We start from the raw sequence: 12,141 nt of genomic DNA on the forward strand, positions 1-12,141 counted from the left end.
TGATTTAAAAGAACTGAGAGATGTGGCAGACCTGCAGTTTTCTGGGAGTTTGTTCCAGATATGTGGAGCATAAAAACTAAACACTGCTTCCCCCTGTTTAGTTCTGACTCTGGGGACAACAAGCAGACCTGTCCCAGACGACCTGAGAGGTCTGGGTGGGTCATAGTGTAGCAGCATATCAGAAATGTATTTTGGCCCTAAACCGTTTAGTGATTTATAAACCAGCAAAAGTATTTTGAAATTAATTCTTTGAGGCACTGGAAGCCAGTGTAGAGACTTCAGTACTGGAGTGATATGATCCACTTTCTTGGTCTTAGTGAGGACTCGAGCAGCAGCGTTCTGAATCAGCTGCAGCTGTCTGATTGATTTTTTAGGGAGACCTGTAAAGACACCGTTACAGTAGTCTAGTCTACTGAAGATAAAAGCATGGACAAGTTTTTCCAAATCCTGCTGAGACATAAGTCCTTTAACCCTTGATATATTTTAAGGTGGTAATAGGCTGACTTTGTAATTGTCTTAATGTGGCTGTTAAAATTCAGGTCTGAGTCCATGACTACACCAAGATTTCTGGCTTTGTCTGTTGTTTTTAACATTGTCGTTTGAAGCTGAGTGCTGACTTTTAATCGTTCCTCTTTTGCTCCAAAAACAACCACCTCAGTTTTTTCTTCATTTAATTTAAGAAAGTTCTGGCACATCCAGTCGTTAATTTGTTCAATGCACTTAGTCAGTTGTTGTATTGGACTATAGTCCCCTGGCGATAAGGTTATGTAAATTTGTGTGTCATCCGCATAACTATGGTAACTTATTTTATTGTTTTCCATAATCTGAGCCAGTGGAAGCATGTAGATGTTAAACAGAAGAGGCCCCAGAACTGAGCCTTGGGGAACTCCGCACGTCATATTTGTATGCTCAGATGCATAATTGCCTATAGAAACAAAGTAGTCCCTATTCTTTAAATAAGATTCAAACCACTTTAGTACTGAGCCAGAAATGCCAACCCAGTTTTCCAATCGGTCTAGTAATATGTCATGGTCGACCGTATCAAATGCAGCACTGAGATCAGGTAATACTAAGACTGAAATTTTGCCACTATCTGTGTTTAAGTGGGAATAAAGTTCTGGTGCAGGGATTCAGTACCCTGGGAAACTCCGCTGTTCATGGCCATAAAAATAGCTAATTTCTTGGCTATTCTGAAACCGAGCAGCCAAACTAAGATAGAAAACTTCTGTATTCCTCTGCGCGGGAAACTCCCTTCTAGTGAAACTGATGAGGAATTAATCTTGCCAGGTTCTGCTTTATCTTGAGCTCCCTGCAAAGCTTCATTAAATCTGCTGTAAAACCTCTACCTCGATTTAGTTCAGAGCTGAGAAGCTACTGGAGCTGGCCTCTGCTATGCATTTACATTTGCATGAATCCACACATACTTATGCATACATTAACATTTTCAAAACTGTATGCATTTTGCTGAGAGAGTAGTTTACAATCAACGGAGAATCGGAGACCTCTGAAACTAAGATAGTGTCAACATGACAAACAACAGGTTAGTTTAGAGGGGTTTAAGGCCACAGCATCCTGACAAATACATTTAATGGGCCTTTAAAATGACAGGTGCCAGCAGCAAGGGTGGTGAGGAGAGAGTTAACGTGGGTGGAAACTAGCAGCAAGTGGGCTTTTCGTTCATGGAGAGGGATTAGACGCCTCTCACTAGAAACGGAGGTCGGATTCAATCCAGCCCTCTATCCTTGCTGCTTTTCTCTCTTTCACCTCTCGTCTTTTTCTCCTCTCTTATCACTCTGTCTTTGATCTTTCTCTGTCCTTTCTTTCTCCTTCCTCGCTCTTATATCCCTCCATCCTCCACTGCTTCTTTTATTCCTTATGATTACAGCAGTGACAAGTTCATTCATTCATTTTCAGACATTAGGAGTTTCGGTCGTACAAACATTTCTCACAAGGCAGAACAAATCGTCTTTAGTTGAGTTAAACCTGTTGATTTGTTTCCGTTTCTTTGGTAATTTCAGAGCAAAATCTGCTAATTATTCATTTACTCACTCACACCGATTATCACACACATACACACTGTGTATGTGGCTTCAGTAGCAGCCTTCTCTTTCCTTTCTCACTCTGGGTTGCTCCACTAGTAGTTATGGGTTTGCAGCAGTGTCTCCTATCAATTTGGTTAATGTAAATTTAATTTGCATTGATGAACATGTTTCATAGAAAACATACTGCAGCTAGGATTATGCTTTGGTTGCTTCTGGCAACTAGCCCTTAGCATAATTTCGGGTAAGGTTAGTAAAGTTAATATTTGATTAAATACTAAAGAGTTAACGCTGACCTGAAGCCCAAAGCCAAAGCGCACAGACAGACAGACAGACAGACACACACAGTCAGACAGACACACACAGTCAGACAGACAGACAGACAGACGTAGTCATAATATGTACAGTATTTACTGCAGGAAGAGACAGGGTTCAGGCTCAGGGGGTCTTTTAAAACGACACCAGAATACTTGTTCCACTGTTTATAAATGCTGGGATATATTTCCAAAAAGTGTTAACAGTAATTTGCTATTAATCTGTCTCTCTGTGCTTCATTTCTCCTCTTTTGGAGTCGATACCTTCTACCAAAACCTCTGCTTTTCAGCAAGGTCAGCACAAATCTGAGGCAACATTTCTCAGATTTTGACATATTACTGCAATGTTTAGGCCTGAGGGCTTACTGTGCTGTTGGAGAGCTCTTGTTTACCATCAGAAAAAGTTTTTACCTTGTGGGGAAAAAAGGAATGTACACCTTCACTACAAGGCCAGGAGCTTCTTTGAAACACATGCAAAAGGCCACTATAAGAAAAGATAATAGCTGGGCTTGGCTCGGATTATTTTACACCTCATCCTGAAACACACAATAGTGACTGACAATAGCCATCCTGGGGTGGAGGAACCAGAAGAAGCTGGAAAACTACAATGGCAGGTTGACCTATATAGTTGATTTGCTTTTCCCAAACTTGTTGGGAAATTCTGGCAGGAAAAGTGCAACACAACCTTCAGTTGCTCGCGTATAGCAACTATCAAACTGCCCTGCACCTGAGCTGCACCTGCTGTAGCTCTGTAACAACCAGTACAAGCCTGTGGTTGTACCAGGCAGGTCAAGTGTGGAACTATCCAAGTGTGAGGAAGCCTGACTGAGAAATAAAACACCCTTTCAGTCAAATAATCCTGCATTAATAAATGTTTAAATAAAGGCAATTAGACACGACTGCTTTAAAAGATAAGCTCCTCTCTTCCTAAACAGCCATAATACTATGTGAAGTATAAGCCTGGAGCGTCCTCCTATTAATACAAATCTCATGCTTTGAATAATAGGCAGGGATCATAAGTCGGTTTTGTGTCGAATTAAAACAATTAGTTTATCTGTAGGATATGTTCTTCCTTCAGAAAAAAAGAAACACTGCATTGCAGAATGAGAAAAAAGCCCTTGTGTCTTTTGCATCTTATTTTTGGAAACTGATTGCCTCTGAGAAGACTTGCTGTCTCTGTCATCATTATAAGATGAGTCACAGCCAGTGCTGCTCCAGGTGTCTGCAAGAGAACAGAGGCATAGATGTATTTGATCTGAGATAGGTTTGTTTGGGTTGTTTTTCCATGATTTCCATTTTTTAAGTAGATTGAATGTAATTGAATTGTTATTGAAACATTATTTGCAAAAATAGAAATTTGTAAAATCAGACACTATCCTTTATGAACTATTATTCTGTGTTTCCCCTACAGTTATATTTGGAGGGTGGCCCGGCCCGCCTGACCAATAAGGAATTATTGATTTCATTCATTCATTGTTTATTATAAATAAATGTATAATTACTAAGAAATAAAGTTGACATAATGTCCTAATCATGTATAGTTCAAGTATTGCATTTCTGAATGTTGTGGTGTTATTTCTGTGTTGAAAAAAAAGAAAAAGAAAAAGTTTGATTGTTGTAGTTTTTTATCTTTCGATGACCACACTTCATTCGCTTTAGTTGTCAAACTTTGCAATACAGAAAGATCAGACGCTGCCTCTGGACCCCCCGAGAAGCAAAAGGTGGACAGGATTTGACCCAGCTTGGCTGACCGAGAAAAAGTACAGGTCCTGGCTGGCTATTATACATACAGATACATTCTGGGATAAAAGAAAGAAACATTACATTACATTTCCTTAAACCAATCACAATCGTCTTGGGCAGCGCTAAGCTTCGGATGCAGCGATGGTGCCTCTTGCAAAGTAGTCTCGGGAAGGAACTTGTTTCGGTGGAACATTTGCACCCCATAAAAAGAAAACGCCACATACCTGTACAGTATTAAATGAAGATAACGGTTCACACAATACAGGAATGTGCGCTTTAAATTAGCTGGATACATGGTTAAATGTAATTTGCTCTTACCAGTGTATCGCCGTGTGTACACTGTCCATAGCAATTTCCACCAATCAGTCCCAAGACTTCCCAGTTAGAGAGTAAATGCGGTAAACATATTCTTTGTAAATCTTCAGAATCAGAATCAGAAAAAGCTTTATTGCCAAGTACGTTTACACACACAAGGAATTTGTCCTGGTGTTGTAGGTGCATGTCACATTAAAGCAACACGCACAGACACAGCGAGTCGCCATATGCGGCGCCATCACAACTCTCTCTTAACTCTCGCAGGGACAATACAGCATCACATGAGGAGAGGAGAGGGAAAAAAAAGCAACTCAGACTATCCTCATAAAGATAAGAACAGTGTGGGAACAGGAAAAAACACCTCAGCACGTAAGCACACAAACAGTACATTTGCACTGCTGAACATAACATAAATGTACAGTTGCACATTTAGCGGCGAAGGCTTGGGACTGGCGGTATAGGGTAGGGTGGGGGAGTTTGGCCTGCTGAAAACGCACAGTCCGGCAGTCCCACTAGTGTCCCAGTCCGCAGAATGTTATAGCGAAAACACAGCACGTTGCCATGGTGACACCCTTGAACAGTCCAGAACCGATACGACAATCAGCAGGCAGTGGGGAAGACGGGGGAGGGACCAAGAGCATCTCGCTTGCAGAGCCCCAACAGGGTGACTGTTTGTTCCAAGAAACGGCCTTGGCAAGGCCGTTCAGGATAAGGGAGCCGAAAGATTAAATTTGTTTGGTCTACACGAATGGCTGCTCTAATTTAAACATTCATTCTATTGTCCAACTGTACAATTGTTCAACTGGTCAATTTTTCTTTCCAAATCCATGACCTTCCTCATGATGGTATCCAAGCCGCAGGTCATTACCATGTTGTTTTCCATCACGCGATTAATAGTTCCAGTTTGCGAACTGATCGCTTTTTCAACAGCTTCAGTCAGGCCAGGCAGCTTCCTTGGGCTTTGGACAGCTACCAAAGTCTTTTCAATTTTTCGATAAACCAGATTACAATCATTATCTGAAAGAACCAAGCAGGCCTGCCTTGTTGCATGAACCAAATTTTCTTCAAAACCTGCCATTTTCAGTGTGTAGCTTGCTAGCTCCAAGGTTTTTTGTTTCTCGTAGCGAAGGGATTTTAAGAACGGCAACACACAGACAGCGGAAGGTGAGAGGCAAATCCTGACATTTATCCTAGAAATGTACTTCCGTTGATCCAGACTAATTGTCAGGAAACTCCTACTTTCACTGTCACCATATTATTGAGCAGGTCCTGCTCTCATATCGGTTTCTTACAACAGTCCAAACACATGCAAGTCTGAATCGCTTTCTACAAATCTAAACTTATGACGCTACTGCCATTCTTACTTTTAAATTCTTACTTTTATTAGGTGCTCTTTGGGGCTTGTCGTAGGTATGCAGTTTTGTACCATTACCTTTTTTTCTAATGAAAGATTTTTTTTTTTATGCAGCAGATAGTTGTTTCCTAAGATATAATTTTAACTATGAGTTTCATGACTAAAGGAAACAATCTAAAAACAAAATTATAAGGACCTTTCCACCCAGAAAGTTTCTTCTGAGATCCAGAAGAAACCAGATATCAACAACATGACCCTAACATGATGTCAGGCCAAGAATAAATAAAATAAGAGTTCCTTATTCTGTCAGACTTGCCCCTGTCTAAACCCAGTGTGAAGAGATGGGGATGAAGGGACACTGCAGTGTCAGAGTTTGGCTCTGGATTTCCTGACACCATCTTGTCAAAGATGACAAGTTGCTGCTTCAGCTCAACAGCAATCATTTCTCACATTAACTATATTCTGCACTTTTCTGCTATTGGCTGAGGTAGGTTTCCATACCAAGAAAATTACCATTAATTGTAAGTAAAATAAAAGCAGAAACTTTGTGTCCACAACAAACAACTTCATCAGAAAAATAACACTTACTTAGGTAGCTGACATTTACCAGAGCAAAGTGTTTTCTTTTCCATTTTCAAGATACCACAATCTGCAAGACCAAATGATTTTAGTAGTGGTTAGATTTCTTATACACTGTGTGAGTAGTAATGTAATATATGCTAAAATGTATACAATGCAGTTACGCACAGCAACAACAGATCTCTTTATATGTGTTTTCTCTGTGTTACAGATCTTATTGTCAAACTGGCAAAGGACAAGTTTGGAGCCATTCAGACTGAATACCAAAAGGTAACTCTCTGTGTGTGTGTGTGTGTGTGTGTGTGTGTGTGTGTGTGTGTGCGCGTGCGTGCGTGCGTGCGTGCGTGCGTGCGTGCGTGCGTGCGTGCGTGCGTGCGTGTGTGTGCGTGCGTGCGTTAAAATTATTGTTTTGCTGTGCCCGTTTCTTTGACTTATTGCATTATGGTTTTTGATTGGATGCAGCAATTTATGATATTAATTAAATTACTGAAGAAATGTACCTCCGAGATAGCTCCTGACTTCTCAGGAACAGGTGCAAGGCCATCTTTTTACTGCCGCCCTTGAAAGAAAATGGTAATTGCTTCTGTCACACCCTATGAATTTAGAGAGAGATACATCATTTGAGTTTTTATGAGGAACAACTTTGATAACCAAAGACGGTTTTTTTTAACTCTTTGACAGTCCCTGAGATCTAAAAGTTCACTCTGTACCTTCCTCTCAATTATGGGAGAATTTGTTGCATGTCTGTGTGCAGCATTACAATATGCAACTATGTGGATATGCATGCCAGTTTTGAATCCTTTGACTTCTCTTTTATGTTGTTCTATTTCATCCATGTTTTCTGTTTTGTGGCTTTGCTCTTTCTTTGACGCTGCGTTGCCTCTGTGTTTTGCATGCCCTCTTCATCTGATCTGCTCTGATCTGGCCTCCCTCAGCCAGAGAACATAGTGCTGACCCTTCAGGTAAAGTCTGCACACTGGACTTAGTGCGACCCATCCCCTGTCTCATCATGCTCCACTGTCCCAGTCATCAGGGTTGCACAATTCCACCTAGAATTATAAACTTTGTGTTAAACTTTAGTTGACATATCACTACATCTTTTATTTCAACATCTTTATCATTTGAATATTCATAATTATTTGTGCAGCCCTACGACTCTCACCCAGCCATCCTATCCACCTCCAAGTTAGCTTCGCCAAAACTGTAGCTCCTGTCTCATTTAAGTCCTGATTACATTTTTTTCAGCTTCACGGAGAAGCAACAATGCTGACTGGATAACAAAGGAAACGTTCTCGTGCTCTAGAATGAAATTCATACATCTTACAGACCATTTGGAATATTCTTTTACACCAGTGTCATGGTCCTGACTCTTACGTTAAGCTTATTGTAAAATGGTACTCTTTGGCTGCTGAGGACTTTTGTCCCTGGTTGGGCATGTAAAAACAAACCAGCACATTCCCTTCAAAGCCATATCAAACCAAAACAAAATATACCAATATGGGTTTGGCAAGTTATACGTCTTTTCTACTCAATTGGTTTTCATATGAACTTAATACCGTCTGGATTACATCATGGATGGAAGAGCATTATGATAAAGCATTGGCATTGAATAAACGTATACCAGTTAAGAAATATAAATGTTTAGACAGAATAGCTTTTTCTGCTGGTTTGCTGTCTAATTTGCTTCTCAGCAGTATTTGCTCTGATATCGACCCAAACCACAGCAAAGATCTCACACACACACACACACACACACACACACACACACACTCTTTTGCATGCTGATGTTGGCAGGACTCATTTTACTGCTATAAATCTTCACACACTGACCTGGACCAGCGACACAGCGTGCACCGCTGCCACGGCTTAATCGAGCTTTGTAAAAACGTGTTCTCCAAAGAACTTCAAACACACATCACTCAAGAAATAAAACAAATCCATGTATATCCCATTGCACCCTTAAGTAATAAGGAGATAATCAGTTTTCTGGTCCCTCCTGAAATGTGTGATTTACAATTATAATACCTGACAACACTCTCAACCAACCATTGTTTGCAAATTGCAGAATTTGCTTTACTTCAATGAGGACAAATCAATTTCTCTTATGCACTCAAAGGTCAACATCTACACTGTTACTGTAATTTTGTAGTGGAGCTTCTAATCTAAATAAATTAGATGTATGACTGTGGCTGGTTTATCAATCAGACAGTAATTCAAAGTCAAAACTGGCACCAAACTTTTTCTTTTAGAGGACAAAAAAGGATGGACTCCCAGTATAATGTTAATTAATGTCAATATTAGTGCTGTACCGAATGTCTTTTTTTAACATTCACAGCTTCTATTGAGGTTTTCGAACAAAGCTTTGAATGTCTTTCATCATATTTTATGATTTCATCACCCTAAAGGGGTTATTTAAATGTAATTCATGGTGTTAATACAAGTGCATGCCTCCCTTTGTGTGCGGCAAGCGGGAGAACAAATGAGTTTTTGACCGCAGTGAAAATGTTTTTGAAAGGCTACGCGCCAACAAATAGGGATTGAAGCAGAATATTTCATAAGATAAAAACATGTAAATTTAAAAAAAATGTTCAATACATTTTGACTTTTGAACCTTACAATGCTCTGGAGTTATGGAGTCCAAATGTTTGGATCACACATGTCAGAATCAATCCTATGCAGCCAACTGGAATCTAGTTCTACAAATAGTATAATACTTATAATATTAGTGTAGCCTAATTTTTAAACAACGGTTTAAACAGAATGAATAGACCTGCAAAAATAAAAAGCTGTGCAGCATTCAAATTTTGATTTAGAAGCTTCAAACTATTCGGTACAGTCCAATGTCAATATAGCTCAAAAGTGAAATGTTATCCAATGCCATCATACTAGCTCTTGTACCTTGATTGTTTTGTAAAATAAACCACGTCTTATCAAATCAATTCATATCAAAGCAAAAGTGTTTTTCGGTTTGTGGAATTTGCATTGACCTTGACTATCTCCTTTATGTCACCACCCAATAAATGCAAAGCAGAACAATCACACCTTAAGAGATCATTTCAACCAAAAGTACAGCGGATCATTTTCCTGATTGTACAAGGTTAATCAGTGAAATGTCCCGATGTAATCTTGGCTTGAATAAAAGCCTTCCACACAGTGGATTTAAATATAGTTTGTTGCAGCCTTCACTTTTGCTATCTAAATCATAAAAGCTATCACCAGGAATATAATGTTTTTCTTGTGGTTCCAGAATGGTATTGAATTTACTATCAACTCACAAAGAACCCTGACGTTAATTTATTCACAGTGGCTTCTATAACTCAGGCATTTAGCTTACAGTCAGTGAGCAGTTTAGGGTAACAGCATCTTACTTGAGGACACTTCAGCGGGCCTTGTGGCTGCTGCTTTGATTTCAATCTGATTTATTGTTACAGAATTGCCTGTCTTAACCACTCAGACATGATGCCACCTCATCATCCAGTTTGTTCTTATTGGACGGTCACCTTCTTCTTTTTGGCATCCGCCAAGACAAAGCTATAGTCCAAAAATAGTCGGAGCTGCAGGCCCTTGAAGAGTGCTCGTGGAAAAAAAAAACATTTTGACCTTTTTTTTTTGGTAAAGATTCACCCAATAACAAGCAGGACCCAGAAGCAGAATGACAATGCAAGCTTCATATTTGCAAAATGTCCTCAACAACTGGGTCGACATTGGTGTTTTAGATGACAGACCACACACTCCAACACCACATGCCAAGTGTCTCTTTTTTTTTTCTTTGCCTAGAAAACTCTCTCCGGTTCCCTCTTTTTCTCTTCGTGTCCACTGACCCTGAAATCATCCATGTTTTTATTCCTTAAGGTTAGAAAGGGTGTGGCCAGGAGCCTCTCACAGCCAAACACAAGCTTTTGGAGGTTGGATTACGCTCACCGCCTGAGACTTCCAAGGTTGCACAGAGATTTACGAATGACCCGAGAAGAATACTCCTCTCTCACGAGTTCAGAAGCCACTTCTTTTCACCCTGCATGTTAAAAAGCAAAAAGCTGCAGGTCCCTAGAGAAGGCAGGGTCATTGACTTATGAAGGCGATTAAGATTAGTGTGAATCAGCCAGGAGAGCAGTTTGTCCATTCAAGAGCGGTGATAGCAGCCCTGCTTTGATCCTTTCTTAACGAGAAGCTATTGAACATCATTGTGATAAGTTACATGCGGTGTGGGAATTGCCAATCCCCTATTCAATTTTGCCAATTTCCAAAGCCCGTGCTGAGTGTGGTGTAGATAGGGGCAGATTAAGTAGGAGCAATGTGGTACATGACAAGAGAAGGGAAGCTGTACTGAGAACCTGCCAACAGCAGCAATTTAACTCTCTCAATATATCAGGGGGAATTTGTAAGAAATTGTGTTGAGTCACCTTGAATATTTCTAATATTCAATCAAAGTCGAGGATTATTGAGGCTTTGTGATGCAGGATGTGCATATTTTACAGCTGACTATTCCGAGACAAAGCACCATCCTAACTCATACAGTACACACAGTCTAAATACAGAGTTTTCATAATTATACGACAGTCAGCATTCTTACGCTCACTCCTGTGTTAACAGGCTCAGCCCATGCATCTTAATCTTACTGGTCCTCGCCACAATTAGTTAATTACTAGCGCTCTAACTGTTTAACCTAAACAACTAGCCTCTGATCTTAACAATCTAACCGTTCACTGCAGATACTGTATATCTGCATTTCACAAGTGCACAATCGAAGACTTTTCATTCACAACTTTCCATTTTCTAGTTTGTCCAGTCAGGCTTTGATGTTATTTCAAAAGGTCCAAAAGTAATATCCACTAGGTTGTCAGTTTATTAGCTACACCTAGCTAAAAACTAATGCGGTCTAATACAATAGTCAAAAGATAAATTCTGGATTAATGAAGGTTATAATGTTTTAGGGATGTGTTAATTCTGTAGAACTTTACAGTAATTGTGGAGGCTGCAGTTTATGATGAATTGTATTGCGTTATATTCAGGAGTGTTTCTCATACTTGGTCTAGTCTTATCGATATACTAAATGGGATGAACAAATTGTTATAATCTCCATGAAGGGAGGATCTGGGGCTGTTACATTAGACCGCATTAGGTTTATCTGGGTATACCACATGAAGATCTTCAATTCTTTCCCGAAACTAACAATTTCTCCAATAAAATTAAAAAGCATAAACCGCTCACACAGATTTGTTGTGTTTTAGCGTTGTTTCAAAAAGAAAAAATCTAGATTTTATGACTCAGTCCAAAGTACTTCAGTACCACTGCAGTGCACTCATCTGCCTTGTAGTCTGATCCTATTGAAGCAGGTTTCCCATCAGAAATGCTGTCTTTTCCCCTTCATTAGTGGGAAAAACTGCACCACAGGGCTACATGGATGGCTCTGACTCCTTTGAGTATTTCCCATCATCCTTCATGTGTTGCTGTCCTCTCAGTGCATATTACGGTTCATTGAAAATGTATTAAAAACAACCTTTAGCTTACTGCAAGTCTCAACCAGCTTTCAATAGCGTACGTGAGAAAAGTATTAAGAAAGAGAGTCTTGGCGTTTATGTTGTGCAATAATGTAATTAAGGAGTCGATCATTGAACTGGCTTATAGTATTTAAGAATGAGAAAGAAAGGACTCTCCAGCAGTGAGTAGTGTTACGCAATGTGTTTATTGTTTATCCACAAATCCCTTTTGGACAAAGAGTAGAGAGAGAATTTCCTGCAGTGGGATCCTACCAGATATTTTTAGATTTGTTGCTCATTTTATCCTCTGCCGTGTGTGT

The 12,141-nt window shown here is 39.8% G+C and overlaps 1 protein-coding gene and 1 long non-coding RNA gene across 40 annotated transcripts in view; one reads left to right on the plus strand and one right to left on the minus strand.

Annotated features, from left to right (window-relative positions):
* The window catches only part of prom1a (prominin 1a), an 89,898-nt gene that overhangs the window by 34,421 nt on the left and 43,336 nt on the right, over window positions 1–12,141 (plus strand). For 33 of the 37 annotated variants that reach the window (XR_004107979.2, XR_004107983.2, XR_004898091.1 and 30 more), the window contains exons 2-3: window positions 6,556–6,614; window positions 7,280–7,306. Coding sequence is in view for 10 of the 37 variants with exons in the window: in XM_036004422.1 (XP_035860315.1) it covers window positions 6,556–6,614; window positions 7,280–7,306 (86 nt within the window). In the remaining 27 variants the exon portion in view is untranslated. The remainder of the gene's footprint in view (window positions 1–6,555; window positions 6,615–7,279; window positions 7,307–12,141) is intronic. The other 4 variants (XR_004107990.2, XR_004107997.2, XR_004107992.2 and 1 more) reach the window with 1 other exon arrangement.
* Window positions 1–12,141, minus strand: part of LOC116062468 — a 51,481-nt gene that overhangs the window by 12,322 nt on the left and 27,018 nt on the right. The gene's annotated exons all lie outside the window — the stretch shown is intronic.

This window comes from Sander lucioperca, chromosome 1, assembly GCF_008315115.2.
Source record: "Sander lucioperca isolate FBNREF2018 chromosome 1, SLUC_FBN_1.2, whole genome shotgun sequence".
NCBI classification, from domain to species: domain Eukaryota; kingdom Metazoa; phylum Chordata; class Actinopteri; order Perciformes; family Percidae; genus Sander; species Sander lucioperca.